The following is a 24,853-nucleotide window of genomic DNA, read 5'->3' as shown; positions in this document are numbered from 1 at the left end:
TTGAACAGAGGCCAAGTGAGTTGAATACATGAAACCTGGTTAGCTAATTCCATGACCATAGTTTCCCAGCTGGACAGTAGTACTGACTGGTTGACAATCAAACAGCATATGTGAAGCAGATGTGCCAGCAGACCGCTGTAGAGGTGGTGACTGTAGCTATCGTGTCCTTGTCCCAAACAGCCCAAAGGCAGGCGGTGTCTGCCCGCTCCAGTGCTCCTCTGGGCGTGTTGGTGCTGCTTACCATGTGTTCACAGTGCGGCCAGCAGCATGAGGGGAAGTGAGGGGACTTTTGAGGGAAAGGTGTAAGAGTCACTGAGCGATCCGCCATGCTGCCGGCCCTCAGCTGCAGAAGCTGTGTAAAGGTGAAGCCTTCCACATCTGCGTCCCTGTGCGACCCATGTTACATATGTCGTGTGACGGATTGTGGGGGAGGAGCTGGGGGTTACTTCAGTATATGTTAGTCCCGCCTGACTAGGAATACACTGATGAGAAACACAGCCTAAATAAAATAACGCAAGTGCGCAGAGCCCTATTTCACTGCTGTGCTTACTCACAGGGCGAAAACTCTGAGTAGGACCAAAACTACTCCTTAGGAGCCACACACGGAGCAAAACTCTTACCGGTTCTAACAGAAAATTCATTTATATATTCCTCCCACTATCAAGACAACACTAACTTTAATTGTTTTTTAAAAGAATTATCCCAGTAATCTCCCCCCTCCCCCCCCCCCCCGCCCAAGTATTATAATAAACAGGAAATATCAAACGCCATCAGTTCACAGGTGGGAGACAGCTCCCTCTGGTCCCATGTCGGAGGGGAAACTGCTGGAGGGACTGTACCATTCAAGCCAGGAAGGTTCCAAATGATGTGCTGCTCTGCAAACAGCACTGCCGCCCCCGCGGGAGCACGGGCTTAGCGTCCCTGTTCTGCACGCGTTTCCCGCTCCTGCCAGCTGGGCCCCAGCGCAGGGCAAATTTTCAGTGTGAGAATGGCTCCTTTCAGGGCCCCTCCCATGACACGAAGGCACCGCCAAATGGAAACTCCCCAGGTGGGGCCTCCCAGCAAGTCCCCTGGTTCTGTCAGGGGTGCCGTGAGGGGGCTGGGGCCAGTGCAGAGAGTCCTGCTGGGAGACTAATTTCCAAAAGGGCGCTGGGAGGTTCCTGGCTGGCTGAGCAAACTGCTGTGTGAAAACAGATGTCAACATTATGGGAGGAAAGAAGAAATAACCTGTCACCTGGCGGGTTTGGCTAGTGTGGTTAGAGTGTCGGCCCACGGACTGAAGGGTCCTGGGTTCGCTTCCGGTCAAGGGCATGTACCTCGTTGCAGGCTCTATCTCTGGTCCCAATTGGAGAGCGTGTGGGAGGCAACCAATCTCTCTCTCTCTCCTCTCTCTCCTCTCTCTCTCTCTCTCTCTCTCTCTCTCTCTCTCTCTCTCTCTCCCTCTCTCTCTCTCTCTCGTTTCTCTCTGTTTCTCCCTTTCCCTCCCCTCTCTATAAAAATCAATAGAAAAAATATCCTTAGGTGAGGATTAAAAAAGAAACACACCAAAAACAACAACAAATAGAACCAGGCTCAATAAGTTGGTGCTGAGTGACCAAGACAGGCATGTAATTCTAGCCCCAGCTCTTAATCTAATAAGCTGTGTGACCTTGTCAAGTCACCCCTCTGGGCCTCCATCCCCTCTGGGAAACACGGGTCACTCTAAGAAAGGAATCCAGCAACTAGGCAGTCTCTATTTTTAGAGCAAAGCTGAAGACCATTTTGGGGTAGGGGCAGGGCTGAGTGAAGGTGCCGTTCCCCAGGAAAGTATATTGGTCAGTGAGGGTCTGCTGGCACCTGCCGTGTTGACAAGATGTCTCGTGTGGCACCAGTGTTCTTTGGCATCATGTATGGAGATTTAAGGACCAAGTTTGGATCAGCAAAGTTTATCTCTAGAATCATCAGCGACAGCTGGGCCATGTCAGCACCACTTCATGGATTCAGGTATATTCTGGGCTGGACCATGTCCCACAGCCATTCACACCTACCCTAGAATGAACTCAAAGTCTTACAGGATATCTCCATTTTGGGGGGAGGAAAATGAAAAAATAAAATTTCTGGCAACCTAATGGCACAGGGTTAAAAAGTGTGTGTGTGTGTGTGTGTGTGTGTGTGTGTGTGTGTGTGTGTGTGTGTGTGTACACACTCACATATACATGTATACCCACTGTATTGTCTCTTGGGGGTGGGTGGGCATGGAGGATGGTGGATGGAGGGGGAGGGACCGCCCAGGAATTCAGAGCACTTGTTCTCTGGACGGTACAGAGTCTAACGGGAAGGCCCACCAGCACCGAGGGCCTCTGGGGTTCGGAGGTGAACAGGCTGCTGTATTTCTCTGCTTATGTTCAGAAATGCCCCGGGGGCGCTTTCTCCTGCCCCTTGGGTACATACGGAGATCCTCCGGAAGGACTTGAACTCCAGGTAGGTGAGGTGCTCCGACAGCTCTTCCGGTTCCAGGTGGTCAAAGAGCAGGGAGACTTTCCGTTTCTTGCTGGTGTTCGATTTTATCCTTTGAGTAAGTTTCCTGGACCAGTCACGGGCATTGCTTTTGTGGGTAAATGTGAAAGAGAGAAGATAGGGAAAAAGAATGCATCAAAATTGCTTTTGAATACAAGTCAGTCCAGTTTTGCATGAGAATATACAAAGAACCATTAGCTCACTTTCCTTGGCCAAAACAATGCATCAACAGAGTTTTCCCAAATCACCTTAGTCTATGGCAGCAACTAGGAAGCCTGGCTGGTTTCCTGTGAGCCTTTAGAATGCACATGGGAACTGGGGAGAGGTGTTTAAGGCCGTGGGAAATAGGGTTCAAGCATTGGCCCCAGTTTCCTGGTCTTCAGTCCCGGCACGCCTGCTCTCTCCATGCCTGCTCGGTGTCCCATCATCCTCATAAGGGTCACAGGGACTAACTGGTTGGAAATCTCAAGGTGGGAGGGTAGTTTTCATGCTGGGAGGGCAGAGAACCATGGCGAGGAGATGTCGTGCTGCAGGGGGTCATGGGGAGGAACACTGAGTGACTGCTGGCATTTTCCTCCACTTCCCCAGCTGATGTCCCCGAGAGAGCCTAGCGCCCCCCCCCCCCCCATTTTCTTGTAACCAACCCATGTGTTCTGATTCAGCGTGTTTCCCACAGGGAGGAAGCAAAGGGGAAAAGCCGTTTGAGAGGTGCAGGCTGCAGATGTGTGTTTCCCAAACTGCTATTCCTGAGAACCTTGTCTCTACAGAGGGCTTTGTGGTCAAATGAGTTTGGGAGATGCTACAAATTCTGCAGCCCCTTGTCCAAAGAGCATATTACAGACTCTGAGATGCACTGCAAACGTTGCAAGTTTAACTCACTATTTCTCACATATACCTGGTCAGGCTATATCTCACTGACTAATTCCTAAAGAGCAGACTGTGGGAAATATTGGTAGAGGAAAGTCACACAGGCAGTATATTGGGACAAGGAGATTTAGGGTTTGAAAAGTGCCCTGGGGCCTAGGTTCTGCACCTTTGCAATGAGGAAATTGTTACTTGAAAATCTCTTGTATCTTTTGAGTTGTATTATTCTAAGTAGAGGTACAGAGAATCCAAAGTGACAAATTGATTTATTGGGGAGCATGACATGTGACGTTTACATTTCTGCAGGGCTGTGACCCAGTGCACCGAGCTTGTGTCCGACCACTAGCTTAGCATGCTCTGTGACCCCAGACGAGCCAGACAACCTTTCTGAGTCTGTTTCCTAGGATGTTGGATGAAACGATCTCTAGAATTCCTTTCAGTTCTAGAATTCTGTATTCTAAGGATCTGCACTATTGTGAAATAAAGTGGCCACTCTGTGAAAATTTCAGTATGCAATGTGTGTACCCTCCCCTGCCATATTTCCACAGTGGGTTCACCTCATAAATAAGAAATCCAATAAGTAATGGAAGATATCCCTGCGATCTCTCCCAGCTCCTGAAGTCTACGTGTCTTTCATAGACTCCACATGCCATACTCCCTCTGTTCAATACATTGTCAGCAGTCCCCCATTTTCAAGTTCAGGGGCCTCCAGGCATTAGCTGCCATCTAGCGTGCATTTAGTCACTGTGCTTTCAGTTTCTCACAACCTGGACACGTTTTAGTCACTGTCTTGCTACCTGATTGCTTTTTGACTGGGTCTTCCATTGTTCCTGCTCGTGAGTATTAGTCACCCACAGCTTTATCACCAGGGGCGTCGTTGCTTGCTTGTCAAATGTCAAGCTTTTCACCTTGGTGAGGTGGTTTGGACCTGCCTATCCGAGGGGCCTCTCCCAGCGGCAGAGCCACAGCCACAGCCGGGCGTCCGGGCCAGCGGAGCAGAGATGCCTCCACAGCCTGGCACTCACATTTGAGTTGTGTCGATCAGGCGGCAGTGTAACTCCTCCCCACTAGCCTTCACCAGTTCCTGAAACTCCTCCATGGTGTTCGTCAAGCTGGCATCCATTTTAAACATGGTCCAGAATTCCGTTATCCAGTACCTGCACGGCGGGGGTAGAACATGCCAAAACGGAAGGCCAGGGTCACCTTGGTAGGTTCTTCCCTCAAAGAGGACTGACAGAAAGACAGGTGGGTTTGCCCTTGTCTATTCCTGGGAACATGGAATATATATTCCTAACATAGAGCATAACGAGTGGGGGCGGGGGAGTGGGGAGGGAAGAAAACCACCTGTCTGCAGCTCTCTGCCCCTCCTCGTGTTGAGGGCTTGGATAGGACAAGGTGTCTCATAGCCATGGCAGGTCTAGGCACAGCCATGCGCATCAGAGATAATCATAAATAAGACAACTACAGACAAGCCGGATGTCCCAAGATGGGCATGTATCTGTAAATTACACTGTAAATAGTCAGGTCTCAGACTATTATATAGCCATTAAAAATAATACAAAAGTTTTTCATGACTAAAGACATTTTCAATGATATTAAAGTTAAGTGAGAACAATAGGATAGAAAACTTAACATGTTTTTGAATCTCAACTATGATTGAAAAATCTGCTTGGGAAAAAAGACAAAATAAAAATGCCAAAACAGGTAGTTGGATATGAGTGCTTATTACTATAGTCATATTCTTTTCTGTATGTTCAAAATGCACTAATATGAGCTATATTACTTTTATGATTCAGACTAAAAACAAACAAGATAACCTCTCCCATGTCGTTTGATACCAAAATACTGTAAGACTGAGGAAAGCCTTGGTATAAAACATTAAGCTCAGGCACACCAGGAAAAACGAGCTGTGCTCCATTTCCAGTACCGCCTGCCCTTCCAGGCTGCCCAGAGGTGATCCACAGAAAGACGCCAGGAAGGGGAGGGCAGGGGCATGAGGAAGAACTAGATCACCTTGCTTCAGTCTTTTGTGTCACCCCAGGCCACACAGACCCACATGCATGCAGAAACCTCACCTTACGAAGTAGCAGATCTTCAGGCACAGCCCTGGTGACTTCTTGGCCCAGGCGTCCTTATACGTGGGCTGTGGTTAAGGCAAATGGAGCTTCTGTGACAGCAACCAAACAGCTTCTCATCAGTGGAAGTGTTTGCTAAAACCAATCCCCTCCCGAAATAAATTTCAAATGAAAATGTATTCTTATCTCTCCCCATAGATAAAAACCAACTTGGTGTGTGCGGCTGTATGTTATTATCACCATAAGGGTGGCGTGGGGACTGTCTAGCTCACGCTGAAATGGTGGTGGGAGGAGGTCACCGCATCTCCTCTGCAGAAGTAGAGCTAGGAAGTCCATGGTGCGGAAAGCCCTGCGCAGGTGACTATAAGAAGTACCAGAGAGGCAATGGCCTCCTGCCCGGGACCAGGAGACCAGGAGTCCAATGAGACCAGTTAAAGAGAGCAGCCCCTTCTCACCTTTTACAATGCTTCTAGTAACTGATAAACAATTGGTGCCATGAATTAGAGGAGAGGGGGAAGGGATACATATTCAGATATAGTGTCATGACAATAATAGCAAAATGATAATATATGCCTAGAGGATGTTAGTAGGTTGACCTTGTAAGTTGGATGGCAAGTCGGACAAAGCCATGTGAAAATGTGAATAAAGCCAAAATACAATCAGAGACATGTTAAGGATCCATAGCATCTGGAATATTCCATGAAATGGTGCCATCCTAAGAATATGAAAGAATAGCAGGTTCCATCAAGTTCCCATGTTGAAGAGCAGCAATTGTCAACCTTTTTCATCTCATGGTACACATTAACTGATTACTAAAATTCTGCAGTACACCAAAAAATATATTTTTTGCCAATCTGACAAATAAAAAGGTATAATTTAATTCATTCACACTGGACAATTATTGTTGTGTTGGCATTTTTTTTGTTTTTGTTTGACAATCTAAGGAAACAGAAGTCAGAGCTCCTAACTAAATAGTCAGGTATTGCATGTTTAAAAATTCTTGCAGCATATCGGTTGAGAGCTGCTGCTCTAGAGCTTAGATGGAAAGAATATTCACTTAAAAGAAATGCAAAATCCAATCGAGTGATGAACCTGGGCAGGCCCTACCATCTTCCGCAAACCGAATGAGCAAGCAGGCCATGTAGTCTGTGTGCCCTGCAAGACTCTGACTTCTTTCTCATGGAAAAACTGTGCCATAATAACTGCAATGCAGGTCTCAGTGACCTGCAGCCGGGCCCCCGAGATGAAACCAGGGAGAAGCCAGCAGAGATCTCAAATAACCAGGACAGAAGCGGCCTTCTTTCGGTGGGAGCGCACACTGTAACCCATGCAAAACTCAGAGTCAACTACAGCAAAGTAAAGACAGCCCAAATCATATTATTGATGTTTTTATTAGGAAGGCATCTGTGCATTTTGAGATTTTATATGCCTGTAAAGTTTAAGAGTATATTAGAATGGTAGCATGGAAACTCCAATTTGGAATATATAATTAATTGTGGTTTTAAATTGAAACCTTATTAAGTTTATGCATTGCTTTGGAACAGTGGTTCTCAACCTTGGCTGCACATTAGAATCACCCGGGAATCTTTTTAAAATCCTGATTTCTGGGCCTCATCCTCCGGAAATTCTGTTTCTTTGTTATGGGGTGGGGCCACAACATTAGTAACAAAGAAACAGAATTTCCGGAGGATGAGGCCCAGAAATCAGGATTTTAAAAAGATTCCCGGGTGATTCTAATGTTCAGCCAAGGTTGAGAACCACTGCTTTGGAGCATCTAAGATAATATTAGCTTTCCTGTTTATAACTTTAATCTACTAGAGTTATAAAAATTATTCAAATTCAGGGAAGCCTCTGAAATCTTTAAAAGTAAACTAAAGTGTAAAATTCATAATTGTTTAAAACCATTGGGAGTATTTAATTAGCATTTTCCAAATTAACCAAAAAATTTTCAAGGCCCCTTAAAAAGATTTGGTGGAACATGAGAGACTTATAGAAAGAATACGACTTGTGAGCTAAAACCAGGTCCCTAAAGAAAAACTATGGTTCTGAAATCTGTGCTTTCAATAAAATTAATTTTAAAAACATATTTTAATAGATTTACTGCTTATAAAATCTGTCTTTGACGGCACCAAAACAAAACTACACCGACATCAACAAATGAAATAAAAATTAAAATAAGCCCAGCCAACTGGCAAACTTCATGAAGTAACAGGTTCTGACACCGGCCTTTCTTTGGGCCTAAAAGGTAGGAGTGGCAATGAGATGACTTTACATGTCTTAATGCCACATCGCTAAGAAAATGCATCCCCTGAACACACAGAGGTTCACGCATAAGGCACATTTTAGATAGGTATGTCTTAGATTCTATATTTGAATTATTTGACCAACTTGTTGAAATTTTTCTTCTTCCTTTTTAATAAGGAAGGCACAGAAACCCATCTATTTTAAGACAACTAAATGGACACCGAAATCAACATGGTGCCCTTTATGTGGAGTTTACCTTCCTCGGGTGGTTTCTTATCCTCTTTAAATGGGGGCGGGTAGCGTCTGCAAACCCAGTGGCCTGCAGTCAGGGGCCGAGCCGCTGTGGGCATGCGGGATGCCAGGCGGGATGGCAGAGCCTCCCAAGGCCATCAGAGCCCGATGCGTAGCAGAGGCAGGGCACCCGCTTTCTCCCTCGAGGAGCGGGAAGCCAGTGCTGATGACACAGGCCAGCAGCGAGAGGCTTGGGCGCCGCGACCCAGTGAATGTCCCTGTTGCTGACAGTTCAGGCCCAACCTGTCTTCCTTCCCTTCACGGCTGGTCCTGTGCCTGGGAAGTACCGGGGCAGTTCTGACTGTGCTCTTCAGGCAGCTGAACTATGCAAAGCATGTTTTATTTTTTCCCCTCTTTTTTTAAACAATGGAAAAGCAAGACACCATCTGAGCTTATTTTATTAACAATTCTATTACCCCCAAGCCAGAACAGGGAAACTAACTGTGAAGACAAAATAGTTTTGCCTTCAATGTTTAACCTGGGTTTCAATGACGGGAAATCTTACTTCATATTCCCTTCTTAGAATCCCTCCCCCGACCCCAGACTTGAGCAAAGCCCAGGTTTCTCACCTAAGGTCCTGACAGATACAGAAAAAGTATCTCAGTGTTTTGCATCCACGACAGTGCAACATTCATCGAGCCCTCCCATGAGATGGCCACTTAGCTAAGTTCTAGAGAAACAAAGATAAATATGCCTTTGGTTCCTGCACTTGAGGGGACACAGTTTCCTGGGGGAGACAATTCGTAAATAGGTAAGTTACAATATGGTGTGTGTATATAGGGTAAAACTATACCTATCTTGTCTTAAAGTAACTTGTAATTTAATTAATTTTTCAGCACCCTTGCAAAATTCCATATTACTAACACAATTCAAACTACAGAAACTAGACACAAAAGTTTTGAGTTTTCCTTAAATGTCATCTATAAATACCAGAGAATACAGGTATTACATTTCAAAACTTACAAACTAAGGTTTAGGCAGGTCGATATATTTAGCTAACAGAACAGAATGAAAAGCCCCTCAAGGCAGATGACAGCCAGGCAGACATGAGAGAGACACTGACCACTTAGGTGATACAAAACAAGAGTCATGGGAATGAAATATGTTTTCACATCAATAGCACTATTTTAAAGCACTAGATGTATTTCCCAAGGGGGAGGGAGTGGGAAGGTCAGGAAAGATTTCACTGAGGGTCATGAAAGAATTTGCTAGGCTTGCGGCGAGGAAAAGGCGCTCCAGGCCCAGGAACTGGGTGAGGATCCGTGACAGTCGGGGCATTGAGAAGCTCAGTGTGGAGGGGAAATGGTTTCTTTAAAAAAAATTATTATTATTATTATTTTATTTAAAAGAGAGAGGAAGGGAGAGAGAGATAGAAACATCGATGGGAGAAATATCGATTGGCTGCCTCCTGCACACCCCTACTGGGGATGGAGCCCACAACCTGAGCATGTGCCCTGACCAGGAATCAAACCAGTGACCTCTTGGTTCCTGGGTCCATGCTCAACTGCTGAGCCACACTGGCTGGGCGGGAAAGGGTTTCTGGGAGCAGCAGGACAAAGCGGGAGAGACACTGAATTGGGTCAGACCCTGGAGGGCCGTCTCCTGGCAACCGAGGGGTCTGATGTCACCTCCCCCAGTGGGCAGAGGCTCTGAAGCAAAGGTTACCCCACCTCTCAGGAAAGTAACTTCAGAGGATGACAACGAATGGTGGTGGGGGGGGGGGTAGAAGGCACATAGGTGAGAAGACCCTGGGACTATGGTCGGCCATGGCATGGAAATGCAGAGGAGAGACCAGATGATAGTCATTTCTGAAGTCAAAACCCTGGGATTGGGTGACGGCCGGAAGGAGGTGAGAGGCAGGAAGGAGTGCAGGGTGCTTCTGATGTGGTTTAGGCCACTGAGCGGGTGATGACACCATTAACTGAAACTGAAAATGAAAATACAGGTGTCAAAGCAGAGTTAACGGGGTGGTAGTTGGGGAGAGAGGGTGGTGAGTTTTGCAGTGTTTTGAACATATTAAAATTGATGTCCTAACTAGTCCAAACTTTTTAAAGAAATGGCTTGGGTTAGAGAAATACAGACTCAAAAGTCACCAACACAGAGGAATGGTGGTGAAAATCCCGGTGAGACATCGCCCAGGGAAGGAAGAGGAGTGAGAGAACAAGAGGATGCTACCCGGTAGCTCAGAGGCCCTCCGAGAAGGTGCTGGGTGGGAAGCTGGAGGGGTGCTGGGAGGAAGGGGAGCCGGGAAGGTGCATTCCGGAGCCCTGGAGGGCGGGTTTGGAAAGGCAGGGCTGTCAGCAGCGCCCAGGGCTGCTGGGAGGTCAGCATAGACTGGGATGGAAAAAAGCCATTGGGAGGTTGCTGGTGACATCAGGGGAAAGTTCGAGTGCAGGGGTGGGGGCCGCGGTTGAATTAGGAGTGGGAGGGAGCTGAGAGATTGGAGATAGTGGGTGCAGACTATTTTAAGAAGTTTGCGCATCAAATTTCTAACCTTAACAATGGAATGAAGGGGAGGCAGGGCTGAGAGTTTATTTTTAGGTTGGAGGCATTTCGATGTGTTTTAGGCGGAGGGGCAGGCGCCACTGACAGGCAGTTTAAGAGTGCAGGAGAGGGGAGGTCCTGATGGGTAGATCCTGTGAGCAGGGGCAGGCAGGGCGGGAAGGGGAGAGGTGTCCATTCGCCCTGTGGGCGGGCATCCGGTACGATGTAATCCTTAGACCAGTGGTTCTCAACCTTCCTAACGCCGCGACCGTTTAATACAGTTCCGCATGTTGTGGTGACCCCCAATTTCATTGTTACAAATTGAACATAATTAAAGCATAGTGATTAATCACGAAAACAATATGTATTTATGTATGTGTTTTCCGATGGTCTTAGGCAACCCCTGTGAAAGGGTCATTCGACCCCCAAAGGGGTCTCAACCCACAGGTTGAGAACTGCTGCCTTAGGCTAACAAACAATTTTTCCAGTGAGAAATACTTCATCCCTGGCACTGTTTAGAATTGCTGGTACATGGAGTTAATAAAAAGCAGACCAACTCTGAGTTGGTTTTATTATGGTTTTAAAATTCTCTGTAGACGAGACACCACTTATTACCTGCACCTCTTATGACGTGAACCCCTCCCAATGCCCCGCCCTTGGAAGGCACTGGAGACACCTCCTTTGAGAGGAGAGGTAAAGATATATAAGTGGAGTGGGGGCGGGCTGGAGGGGTTCAATGGGGGAACAAGGGGGACATACGTAATACTTTCAAAAATAAAGAATTGTTTTTAAAAAAGATATATAAGTGGGTTTAGAAAAGAGATTTGGTCCTGATGGGTATGGGTGTGTGTGTGTGTGTGTGTGTGTGTATGTATATGTGTGCGCATGTGTGTATGTGCACGTGCGCCTGTCATAAGATGAAAAGGTAGTCAGGAGAGGTGGTGAAGATGAGAAGAGCTGCAAGTCATGACTCAGAGCTGGGGATCTGGGCTTCGGGCGCTAAACAGTCTCACCCCACCCACAGGTTCTCTTCAGAGGCCACAGCTAACAGTGCCATCAGTGAGAGGGAGAGGGCAGGCAATTCCCCACCCTACTCGGTTCACACCCCACAAGAAGGTTACAGTCCAGCTGGGTTTGCTGCCTGCAGCAAAAGGCACCAGCAGACTCCAGTTGCTGCGGCACCAGGAAGCCTTGGCCAGAACCTGGGGAAGGTTCCAGAATTGGTCAGGAAAGCCAGAATGCATGTCATCACTTGAGTCATGCTTGCACCCTTGTCAATCTGCACAGGCAACTGTGAAGTTGGATGAATAGACAAGAAAAGTATTGTTTCTAGCCAGAGAAGACTGTTTGCATGCTGATTTCTTTGACTACTTCCCAGAGCAATCAGCATCAAGAGCATCGCCCTGCCCAACTGAAGGTATACATACACATGTATGTACACACACACACACACACACACACACACACACACACACATACCATGCCCCTGAAAGGACGTGTAACCATTCAGGATTATTCCAAACCATTCAAAATACAAGCATACTTCCAATTTCCAGTTACTCTTGAGCACTCCTACTGGGGACTGCCAGCGGGTCTGCTGAAAGGATATAGGGCGATCACTTTTTGGAGCAGTTCCGCAGAGGAAATGATAACTCGGTGCATGGTCAGCATGACTTGCAGCAGTTGGTTACTTCGACACAGGTTTCCATCTGCATCTGAAACACAGAGAGCAGCATCTGAGCGAGGCCCCAGAGAGAAACCAGCCCCGACCACCCTCCATGACACAACGGTGCGGGCCCAACAGGCGTCTCCAGGCACAGTGCTTTCCTCCCACTGCCTCTGGCGCCACACTCCCTCCCGGCTTTGCTTTCCTTATCCTCCTGCCGTATTCTCCCCTTCGCAAAATGTCCATTTTGATGCCCGTTAACCACCCACTGGGAGGTGGTAGAATCTTGGGAAAGGGATAAAATTTGCACCCGTGCACCCGAAAGCAGAAGCAGATCCAGGTTTTGTGGGGCCCAAAGTGCATATGACGGCGGGTCCTTTCTAGGGTCACAGTCAAAAAAGTATAGTGTTAATAGATTTCAGTTAAAATGCCTTACTTTTGCAACTTGGCCAAAACATGTCGAGGGCTCTCCCACGGCATGGAGGAGCTCTGACAAAAGCTCCCCTAGTTTTATGGGCAGGACAACAAAGGAGGAAGGCTATGGGGAAACATTACATTTGGAGATTATGGGTGAGTTACAAGTATCCATGATGCTTTATATCCAAAAGCTTGGTTAGCTAGGTTTTCCAAAGCCCAGCTAATGTCAAATAATAAGATGCATTCTATACACTGGCATTGGGTATAAAGATTTCTCTTGGAGGGCTTTTCAAAATCTTTTCAATAGTGATGGCATGAAGTGCTAGGGGCTATGCTGGTCTTTTGATGCCAGACCTGCTCTCTGTCCTTCACCATGGACTGCATCACCAGTGCCAGCTAGCTTCCAGTTGTGCTCAGCCATGAGGAAGCATCAGCAAGAGAAGGGAGAAGAGAAGTCAGGCCATGTCTTTGCCCTCCCTTCTCTGCTCTGCACCACTTCCCTGAAAGGAGCTGCAGGTCTCTCCCATGAACCATCCCACTGGTTGGCCCCTCGTGACTTCTGCTTCTCCTGGGATCTAACACTGCTCATCTCCTTGGCCCTTGGCCCTCTGGCCCTGAGGGTAGCGATGACTTGTGGCTGTTGACAGTCTCTGGGTGCAACATCTGTTAATGCTACTTTATCTCTGTAAATAGCTCCTTCATCTATGTGTCTTCAATTAAACAAACCATGCGAATTCTATTCTCTGTTGGGAACTTGACTAATTCAGGATAAAATATCAAATGAAAGAATAAACATGAATTGCTTTATCATTGATAGCTCTTTAAAATGTGTTATACAAAAGGGGTTCTCATTTTCATTCTTTCCAAGTGTGCCAAACTGTAAGTAAAAGACATAGTGCACTTGGACTCAGGATTCAGAAGTCCTCGCTCATCCTCAAAAGATGACCTGAAGCCACAGTTCATGAGAAAATGTAAGTAAGCTGACAGGGTCACTCACCCTGCCATCACCAAACCCACTGATTTCCCCACATTCCATTACGGCCCGCTGTTTCCATGGAGGCCTTTCTGAGGCCGTGGCTCCCACTGAGCTCTGGGTCTCCTTCCCCAAGGACTCTGATCCTGCCTTTGTCTACTTTCTTCCCTGCATCATCAACTTCTCTCTCTCTCTCTCTCTCTCCTACTTTACTCCCACTGGCATTTAAATATGCATCAGACTTTCCTATTTAAAACACAATGAAATAAATAAAACAAAACCTTAAACTGGCATCCTCTCTAGCTACCTCTCCATTTCTGTTCTCCTTTTCAGCAAAACCTCCCTGTCATCAATTTATCAACTCCTGTTCCTTCTCAACCATCCCATTCTGACTTCTAACTCCATCATTCCACTTAGTGGAGTTCTCAAACTGTGGGTCGCGAACAATGAAAATACATCCTGCATATCAGATATTTACATTACAATTCATAACAGTAGCAAAATTACAGTTATGAAGTAACAACGAAAATAATTTTATGGTTGGGGGTCACCACAACATGAGGAAATGTATTAAAGGGTTGCGGCATTAGGAAGGTTGAGAACCACTGCATATTGTATTTTCAAGGTCACCAAGTAGCCCCACCAAATCCTGTAGTGTATGCCTCTGTCCTCAGCTTACTTTATGACTCAAGTTGCATTCAAGCCAACCCACGTTGACAACTCTCTTTCCTGGAACACTTTCTTCTCTTGGCTCCCATAACATCACACTTTCTCAGCTTCTCTCTCAAGCTCTTCTTCTGCCTCTTCTTCCTCTGCTGAGCTTTTAAATGTCACTGTGCTCTGTGGTTTATTCCTCCCACTTCTTTTTTTCTAACAATTTTTAAAATTTAAAACTTCTTAAAATTTAAATTAAAAAAATTAACTAATTTTTTTCCTAAGTGAACTTATCTAGTCCTTTGGCTAAAAATGCCACCTATATGCTGATGACTGCCCAACTTATATCTTCAGCCCCGAGTACCGAATTAGTCTGTCCAACACACTTGGCAAATCCACTCAGATGTCTCACCCAAACAAAACTCCTGACCTTCCCCCACGACCCCCACCACATTCATTCCTCCTCCACTTTTCTTCATCTCAGCAAATAGCACCACCAACCATCCTCTTAAGTAAAAAACCTAGGAGTTATCCTTCTTGCCTCACTTTCTCTCATAGCCAATCCATCAGCAAGCCTCTGCTGTTTCCACGGGAGGTCTTTCAAACTCTACTTTCAAACTATATCTCAAACCTGTCCATTTCCCTCCATCCCTGCCGTTTTATTAGTTGTAGCCATGATCGCAAGGCAATAACCTAGATGCCCTTCCTGCTTCCACTCTACAGTCAATTCTCCACTCAGAAGTCAGGAACAAGCTTCTAAAACCCGTGACTCAGGTCATGTGCTTAATGTGCTTTACTGAACTCCGTTATGCTGGTAATAAAACTCAAAATCCTTACAATGGCCAATGGAGCGCCACAGGTTCTGGCCCCTTTTACCATTTCCCACTGTATTTCCTGTTTCATACCCGATTACTCCTCTCCACACCTGTACTTATGCAATCAAGTAGACTACAATTATAGAGGTAACTTTTCAATTCAGTATCTGACAACATAGTTTTTATGACGCAGCTTTCCTCGCAGAGCTAGTAGTGCTCATATTCCCATGCAGGATGGTAAAGAGCAGGAAAGACTGTGAAATGTATTTGTAGGGCATCAGAGTGGTCAAAGGAGCTATGGACACAGTCCCAGGCTTCTCTCGTGTGGACAGAATCTAAGGCTTGTGACTCAACTCTTCCTTGTGGTTGGCTAGCATCTTTTAACAATGTCATTTCTAATTCTCACAACTCTGCAATGTTGGTATTGTTCATGGCGTGCAGATGAGAAAATGAAAGCATGGCGACACTGGGTAATTTGTTCTGGGTCAAAGAGACAATGGGTGGAGGGGCTAGGATCTGCTCCAGGTTTGTCGGATTCTGGAAGCCCTGCTCCTTCCACTGGGCTCGGCTGCACACGGCACAACCATTTCTTAGGAGAGGGAATTTGAGTGTTAAATGGGAGGCCAAAGTGGATGAGCTAAACGATCTCTTCCAGTCCTTAGGTTACAAGTCTAAGAGATGTCACTGGGACGTGGGATTGGGGCTCCAGTGGTTTCTGAAAGTCTCTTATAAGCCTTGGTTAATTGATATCGATCATTAAAGTTACCTTTAAAGTAAGAAGCATGCTGTGTCTAAGATTCACAAGCAGTCACACTCCATGTTCCCTCGCACTCTCTTTACACAGTTCTGTGACGCTCCCCACTGTGGCTTGTTAATCCTCATGTGCTCTCTGTGGAGTGAGGGCAAGGCCAGGAGGGGATGACCCACTCAGCAAAGGGAGGCAGAGACGGGGTGACAGCAGAAGCACCTGGGTTCCTGGGTCCTGAACTTCCTTCTCGGCTCTCCGTTTTCCACAGGAGAACGCCTTGGTGTTTCACTTGCCCTCATCCCACCGCCATCTCTCCCCACGTGACCTCATCACGGATGCATTTCCTTCCTGACCGCCTCTCAGCAAGCACTTCTTCCTTTTTGAGGGGGAGGGCCTCTTTGAAAGTCAAAGGGAGCCTACCTTCCAGGCTGCTGGATTTTATTGATATTTTGATGTAATTGGTGTAAGGTGATTTAAATATTTCAATGAATAATTTCATTTTGTTTGCATCTTGAAGCTTTTTAAAAATGCAAGGTGTCAAACTAAAAATTCTAATAAGTAAAATGTGCAATGCATAGTAAAATATGCAGATTTTCTCATCCCCATCTGCTTCTCCTTACACTTCAGGGGAAGACTTCTTTAAAGGGGTGAAAATTCAGTGGGTACAAAATGTCAGTCTTACACACTCTATACTTGTCTTGGAGAATAAAGTATACTGCCAGAGATCTATACAACTTAAAGACCCACCCAACCTGGGGACCGTTTGTTCCTCAAGCAAATAGGAAAGTCACGGGGCTTCTAGACAGTCATTTGTCTCTGAAGCAACAACCCATTTTCCATCATTAGACTCAGTGGCAGCAATACTGACACTTCATGGAATCACAGAATCTCGGGGGTGGAAAAGACTTTAGTCATCTACCTCGACCTTCCATCCGATGCATTATTTCCTTCTAAAAGTGTCGCAGGTAAGTGGCTATCTAGCCTCTGCTTGTACCCTTCCAATGAGAGGATACTCCTTTTCTATATAGCAACTTCTCAGTCTACTTAGATTAAAAACAGTTTTGGACACAATTAATCAACATTGATAATTAATCCGCTCTGTGCGAGGCACCGTCCTAGGTCCCGAAGGAGACCTGAAGAGCTACAGAACACTCGCCATTGAGGAGCTCACAGTCTAGTTGGGGAATGGGACACACACCCAAGACACCAAACAATACAAGACAGTAAATATGAAGAATGAAGCGGAGGAGGCCATGCTACAGAGTGGTCCAGTTCAGAAGGGGAGAGATCCTATCCAGCGTGGTGGCTCAGTAAGCATCTGTTGATATCCGGTGATGAGGTGACCCAGAACGTCAAGATTCAAGAGGCCTTATGATCCAGCCCTCTTCCTCTAAATCAGCCTGCACACTCTATTTTTTTTTCCTTTCTGTGGTTTAATCTTAAATAAGCTACTTGCCCCTGAGAGCAATGAACTGCTCCCTGATGGTTAGAATCATGTGAAAGGAAATTTGCTAAGGGCTGCATGCCTGAACCTGCTTCATACTGATGAGAGGTGGGGTGACTCCTACAGTGGGGGCCTGTCTGGGGGATGTGGTGGAAACGACTCGCTGCAAAATGGACACAAAGCATATCCCACACCAGACAGACTCTAAAGCTGTCTTTTCTTCCCCTTTGTCTTGGTTTCCATGGAAATCTGCGGATGAGTGAAGGGATCCTGAGTATACTAAAGGCAGATGTCAGAAATTAGTATATGGAGGGCAGGCAGGCTGTCAGCATAGGGGTCATAACACAAAATAACAGGAGTGTCAAAAACAGGGCCCGGAAGATGGTAATGGGAAAGCCAGCGTCAGAAAAACACGCAGAGTTAGATCTGCAGCCTATGGCAGGGCTGATGAGGCTCTTGGAGGTCAACATCTCCGTAAATCAGAAGACTGGCTCTAGGGGGATCCTGACACACACACACACACACACACACACACACACACACACACACACACACACCAAGCACCTGAAACCAGCCAGCCCTGGAGAACCACTGTTCTCCCGAGATGAGAACACCTGATAGCAGCACCTCATGTTCTTAAACCCTCACCTGTATTGAACACAAGTTGCACACCTCTGCGGTAGCAGGGACTGTGGCTCCATTTTAAAGATGAGGAAACCAAGGTCTGTGCCTGGGCCATGGCCCCCAGGGCTGGTGAGTGACGGCTCCTGGACAGAAATGGCCATCGGGCCCCTCGCAACCTGCCTCTCCTTAGGGGTTAAGAGATGAGTGCGGCGAAGACCAGTTATATAGGGAAGAGCTCTAACTTTCAGCCATCCATGCTCTAAAGCTAAACCCCTACCCACTTCTCTTTCTCCCCAAGAAGCCCCACACCCATTCAGACCAACCTCTCCCCCTTCTCATTGCATTTATGGTGCATGTACTCTAAAAATCTCTCTGGAGATCCGAACCCGTAGAGCCACCACTTTCCATAACATCAACACAAGGCAGCTGTTCCTGACACCGTTTAGCTAGGACAGCTCGAAACCAGAGAGCCTGTGAGCCAGGGCTGTGTCGGTGAAAATACCAAGTCCCCTGACAGCTCACAGCCCCCGTGCTGGGCCCTCCATCCTCCTGTGGCAGACACTCCACTCCCTCGGCCAAACCAGACGGCAGCAGGCACATCCCTCCCTGGGCACGGCGCTTCTGCAGAAGCGCGAAGCTCTGTGTGAAGGATGACCTAGATTTTTTGGATGAGCGACTGCAATCTATAAATGTCTAACCAAGCGCATGAATTGCCTAAAGTGAAAAAGAGCTTTTAGCTGTGTGGCTGCTGCTGAGCAAGACAGCCGACCTTCCTCGGGGGTTGCCATCTCCACTAGACCTGTCGCGTCTGAAAAATCAGGGGCCTTAGAAGTCACAAGGGCACCTGTCCTCTTCGGTTCTGCAGACCCAGTGATCTGCCTGGGATGACTCCATGACCTCAGGCTCTCAGAGCCATTGTTGGAAGGTAGCACCCATTGAATCTCCCAGGTGGCTGCTTCTCTGGGGCCCATCCACCCTGGAACGATCACATGACCTGACTGGGTAGCAGTGAAGCTGGGGTTTGATTCTTTCGGTGATGCAGTCTCGTTGGCTCACACACAGGGCTCATCCCCCCCCACAGCATCACAGGAATGTGCCTGGTGTGGCCAACGGGCGATGGGGTACAGAGGACACGGAGCTGCCAGCAGGTGGCTGGAGAGAGACCAACAAAGGAGGAGTGGATCCAAAGAAAAAGGATGCAAACAAACAGGGAGGAAGATCTGGGGCAGCAATTCAGGGAACTTCCTGTAAAGGCTTTGCTGAGACTGGTCAGCCTCAAACTCCATCTTCTCCAGAAACTCAATGTGTGGCTACTTCCTAAGAGCCCTAGGGAACCCCATCCCAGTGCAGAGCAGGGCTGAAGCCACTGGGGTATGCTGACATAAAATAGCAATACACCGAGTACAGTCTTAGCACTAATCGGGCTTTCACCCTAAAAACTGTCCCTGGCTTATAGTTCTTTGTGGTGCAGAGTCTTGTACCCCAAACATCATCATATCACCAGGCATCATTGCATGAGTTGCCTAAAGTGAAAAAGAGCGTTTAGACTGAGCCTAGTCTTTCGTGACTGAAGTTATTCTGAAAGTCTCTTCCCCCTTCTTTGGTTGTAGTTAGGATTAGATTACGTTTGGCTGCATGGAGAAAAGTGCTAGTGAACTGTGACACACTGAACAGTGAGTGGTCTCATTTCCCTTGCTGGATCGGGAACACCATCTCACTTGTCTCTTTGCTCCTGTTAGTCTCCAGCTATTGCAGATGGGATCGCGATGTTTCACACAACACTGACTCTAACCTCCGCTCAGAGAGTGGCTGCCCTCTGTGGGTGTCACACTGCCCGTGCGGATGAGCCTGGACATGGCTTCCCCTCAAGGGTGGTTCTGGCTCCATGGGGGGCCGCCCAACTTCCTGTCCTTCCTGGGTTTTAAGGGCACCGTCCCCTCAGACCTTGAAGGCAGAAAGATTTCTTAGAGTTTACTGAGGTGCTGAGAGAAACCTGCAAAAGGGCTGGGGAAGGACCGTGGAAAAGAGAATGGCACAGGTGGGGAGGAGCCTCTTACTATCTGAGCCAGAGAAGAAACTGCCCTCTACTCAGGAGCCAGGAGCCAAATAAGAATGTTTCAAACCACCCCAAGTCATGAGCTGGTGCCGTGTCACCGTCTTACAGAGAAAGCCCACATGTAACACAGAAACTCACAATATTGGTGCCAAGTGGGAGACAGAAGAACCAGGAGAAGTAGCAGGTATTGTTGGAGGAAATGTAGCATCTGACTGAAGAAATGAACTATATTTGAAGGGTAGCCTGATTCTCTCTCCAAAACACCTACTACTTCTCCTGGCTCTTCTGTCTCTGTGTTGCTCTTTTTGTCCACATGCCCGAGTGTTTCCTGTGCACCAGAGGAAACACAGTGTTTCCCTGTGTTAACTCTATGAGGTCAGTGGCACTACTGTCATCTACGGATGAAGAAACAGAGGCAAAGGTAACTTTCTCAAGTTTAGCTGGTAAGTGGCAGACCTGGGACTTGAACCCAGACTGTGCAGCCCTGGGATAGCTCTTATCGTGTCTGAGCCGCAGTTGACAATGCCCTGCCCCCATCCTTCCCAGCAGGGAAATAATCAGGAGACCAGTCAAGATAAGAAGCTTTCTTATCTTTTGGGGAGAACAAAGTCTTGAACTGAGTCTAAACCACTGCGATTTCTGGTTGACTCGTGGGTCCCAAACATCTAGGCTGCCTGACAGTTGTCACGTAGGCACATGAAACCCTCAGTCTGTTGTCAAAGCATTAGTAACACACATTTATTAGTGCTTTCTCGCTGACTCCCCTCTCCTTACATGTTAGCTCATTTGAGCCTCAAGATGACTCTGTGGGGTGGGTATTATTATTTTATAGGTGAGGACCTGCCAGAAGTCACACATCTGCTGAGTGAGCGCTGAGGCTTGAGTCCTGCTCATTTGCCTGGAGCCCTGCCCTTCCCACCCTATCCCCTTGCTTCTCGTCCTGAGAGTGGTAAGGGTGAGAGGCACACCCTTTGCCTTAGCACTTGCGGGTTTCTGGAGCCAGCCTACCCGCTCAATGAGAAGACAAACAATAATCACCACCCAACCATGGCCAGGTACTGGCAGACACCCTCGCTGATTCTTACACAGCTCTGCTTGGTAGATGTTTCTCCGTTTCTCATATGAAGAAACAGACTCAAGAGAGGGAAGAGAACTCATCAGTGGTCCCACCGCTAGGAAGTGGGCAGGAAGGTGCTGTGGAGGATTGTCCTGGTTCCTTTATCATTCCAGTTCTAGGGGATTTGGGTATGATAGTCCTGCATTGCCTTTATTTTTTTACATCCTTACCCAACGTGTGAGGGTATTTTTTTCTAGAGAAAGTGGAAGAGAAGGAAGAGGTGGAGACAGAGAGAGAGAGAGAAGAGAATGAGAGAGTGAAACATTGATTGGTTGCCTCCTGCTTACGCCCCACTAGGCCAAAGATGGAACCTGACCCTGAGGTACGTGCCCTTGACTGGGAATCGAATTCAAGACCCTTCAGTTCCTGGGCAGATGCTCTAACCACTTAGGAACACTGGCCAGGGCCTGCATTGCCTTTTAAGTGGGGTTCCTCCAAGGATAAGGCAAAGGCCGTGTCTATTTCCTTTCGGTTCCTACAGCCTGGGGTCCCCTGCTGCACTGAGTCTGACCGCTGTGATTTCACATTACACTGCGGCCCTTTCCTTCACTCAGATCGCAGTAGAGAAGAATAGTCATCAACTAGCAACCAACAGCAAACACAAAACAGTCCCTGCGCACTGGCTAAGAGGAAGGGGTTAAATGTCTTCGGAAGGAGGAAATAGCTACGACTTTGTGTTCCCAGGATGAGACATGAGAGGATGCAGGGAGCTGATAGTGAAGGGAAAAAAAGAATCAACAGTTTTTAAGAAAGGGTCAGAAGAAGAGCTAATAAATGATAAGGACAAAACAGGAACTAAGATTTAGACTGTTCTTTCCAGGTGTGTTAATGTCCCTGGCATTTATTTCCATTTGCAGATTCAGACAGAGCTGCCCTCTGACACACGACGACAACCAGAGGTTCCCAGGTGCCTTTAGGAATCCTGGATTTTAAGGTCACTGTGCAATAGCACACCGTGGCCTCAAGTGAGAAAAGGTTCAAGTTCAAAAAGCCTTTTCTAGGCTTTTGGCTTCGATTAGATCTTCCAAAACTTATCTACTGAAAAATTGACATTTTCAGGATGGAAACGGTAAGGGGTGATGCTTGAAGAAGCTGGGATCCTGACTGTCTGCGGGACCTAACCGCTTTTTTGCAAGAGTTCTCCCACTTGTCCTGTTTGACATACACAACCCCGTGGCCAGCTCCTGGGAGCCCGAGCGGAGCAGGGCAGAGGAAAGCTGAGGCAGGGCCGCCAACGCCACACACAAGCCCTGGAAGTACCGCTGAACAACCCTGCCTGATGATTGCAGAACACTTCACTCTACAAAACACTCACACGTATGGTCTGCTTTGACTCCCAACCTCCCCGTGAGGCAGGCAGGGACTGTGCCTGTTGTACAGATGAGAAAGGCACACAAAGGGATGTTCAATCTGTCCAGTCCTCCGATGGATGGGGCCTGAGCTGAGCCAGTTAACTACTTTGACTATCGCCCCAGATAAGCAGCTGGCCCAAGGATAACGCCAGTGGCAGAGTTGGGGTTCCAGGCCTCCATGCTGCTGTCACAGCCCTGGGTTCTTGGTTGGAAGAGCCTGTGCTGGGTACTGCGGGGAGTGCAGAGGCGCCAGGCTCCGGTCCCAGTGAGTACCCGGAGCTACTGGCTCCAGGATGGAGGGGATACGGGAAGGCCTGGAAACGCATTGCCAAGGCAGTGTGGGCAAGGCGGAACGTCAGATTTCACTGGAAGCAATGGCTCAACCTTCACAAAGAGTGGCATCTGAGGTGGGCTTTGAAGGAGGGGTCCGATTTGGACAGACTAAGCTGGAGGGAAGGGCGTTCTGGGTGGGGGAGAAATGGTTTCTACTTTTGGATGAGGGAGTTACAATATATTCAGGAAAAGATGTACAGTTTAGTTAGGTAGGGAGAGAGGTGTGGGAATGGATCAGGGTCAGGGTATGGGGACCTCACATACTAACTGGGGAGTGGCCTAACTCTGATCTTTACCTTAAAATTCTGCGACAGAAAAAAGAAAGCAGCATCCTCTCACCTAGTGTCCTGTTCAAATGGCCAGGCTGTTGCACCTACAACCTGAGCCCAGAGCTCTTTTCAAGGTGGAACATTCTAAAGAGCCTTGCACTTGATTTTAATTTCTACTTGCATATCTTTCCCTACCTGCATAGCCCCTGAAGAGACACAGCCACCTGGGGAGGGCTAGAGAGAGTGAACAGTGAGGTCATATCCAAGTATGAAATAAAGGGTGGCTTTTGCTGAACTCAACTGATTTTGTTGTTTAGGAAGCTCGGTTACTTGCAGCTATTCCTTTTCCTCCCCCACTTTGCCACGTTAGCATCTTAACCCTCCACACCCTTCCCTGCCTGCTTTGGAAGCTGGGTAACTGTATGGAAGGCCATCCACGCTACAGGGAGCAATGACTCAAGGGTTTCCCAAGTCTGTCACAGGGATGCTGGGTCACTCACTTTCAAACAAAATCAGACCCCCCAAATGTACAGAAAGCCACCAAGGATGGGTTGAAATTTGGCAAGACTTCGGTGTCCCCTGCTTAGCTGAGTTTTATCACAGTGGGGTAAGTACTGTTATTTCACCTTTGGTCCCTCATATGCACCAGCTGGTACATCTGTCCCTGATCCACGCTATTGATTTAAACACAACTATGACCTTGTCGCCAGTCCAAATGGGCTAGAGAAGACTGGGAAGTAGGGAAGGACAGCCATGCTTTCCCCACTTGGTGAGTATTTCCCTTTACCTCTCACCCTCATGGCTACCCTTGGAAGCCAGAGGAAAGACCATGTTAAGCTGTTGGAGACTTCAGTACTCTTCAAGTCATATTTGCATAGTAATAGTCACTCTGAGAGGAGATCATGTAACAAAACGAAAAAATTCACAATAGGTAAAATTTGGGGAATTTTCCCCCCTTTTATGTTAATGGGGAGTTTCAGGGGAAATAAAAACAATGGTTTTGTATCTCAGGATGAATATGCTCTGGCTTATCCAGAAGCAAATAAATATATTAAATCTGACTTTAAGACTTTCTGGGTAGGCTAAAAGTAAACAAAACAAAAAATAAGCCAAACTCCTCCCCTCCCCCAAATTAAATCCAAGTCCTGATTTCATATCTATCACATCAAGATGTCCAGGAACAGGGCACATAATTTGTATTTTTTGAAATCTTTTCAGGGACCTGATGATCGATCAGTTTGCTTGGGCTGATTTAGCCCATTGAGCCCATTCCTTGCCCTGGGGTAGGTCTTCAAGCTCTGAGTGAGCCCAGGAAGACACTTCCAGTTTCAGAAATCGGGGTGGAGGCGGGGGGGGGGGGGGGGGGGGGGAGCAGACGGGAGGGGGCGGGGAGCGGTCTTTCAATTGTTTTCAGGGTTGGATACAGGGAAGCTTTTAACAAATAGGGGATTGCTGCCAGCATTGTCTGGGGTGAGCCGGGGACCAAGATAAAATTAACAGGCTGGGCCACAGGCAGTTTCCTATTAGATATTAGCAAAGCAATCTCTTTCTCTCTCTACCCCCCCCAACCAGCACAGCCATGCTCTGGGATGATACTTGGTTCCTGAAGCCAGAGACCCTGGCCCTTCATAGTCTAAAATAAAGGCGCCAGTTCTCCTGTGGTCGGCGGCACCCCTGATCTTTGCCTGTGGGGTGTGGGCAGCTTCTCTCCCCTCTGCCTGTGGTGTCTTGAGGAGGTGTCCACTGGGGCCTGTCACTCTACAGGTGTTCATTAGCAAAGGGGCAACAGAAGCTCAGTCCCAGGATGACTCCGTTCTGCTTTGGACAGGAGCTTCGCATCCAGGACAGCAAAGCATTTCTCTGTCCCTTTCCCACCACCCAACTCGTGGGTCTTTTACCACTTAAAACGCTTGTGCCGAGAGAGGACCCAC

The 24,853-nt window shown here is 47.5% G+C and overlaps 1 protein-coding gene across 4 annotated transcripts in view; it reads right to left on the bottom strand.

Moving 5' to 3' along the window:
• The window catches only part of RASGRP1 (RAS guanyl releasing protein 1), an 82,870-nt gene that overhangs the window by 23,709 nt on the left and 34,308 nt on the right, over positions 1-24,853 (bottom strand). For all 4 annotated transcript variants that reach the window (XM_059705124.1, XM_059705133.1, XM_059705143.1 and 1 more), the window contains 4 exons: positions 12,064-12,169; positions 5,436-5,498; positions 4,386-4,517; positions 2,431-2,584 (listed from right to left, as the gene is read on the bottom strand). In XM_059705124.1, the coding sequence (XP_059561107.1) occupies positions 2,431-2,584; positions 4,386-4,517; positions 5,436-5,498; positions 12,064-12,169 (455 nt within the window). The remainder of the gene's footprint in view (positions 1-2,430; positions 2,585-4,385; positions 4,518-5,435; positions 5,499-12,063; positions 12,170-24,853) is intronic.

This window comes from Myotis daubentonii, chromosome 1 (assembly GCF_963259705.1).
Source record: "Myotis daubentonii chromosome 1, mMyoDau2.1, whole genome shotgun sequence".
Classification (NCBI taxonomy): Eukaryota; Metazoa; Chordata; class Mammalia; order Chiroptera; family Vespertilionidae; genus Myotis; species Myotis daubentonii.
Note: the sequence above shows the minus strand (reverse complement) of the source record. Positions and strands in the feature narration are given on the sequence as shown.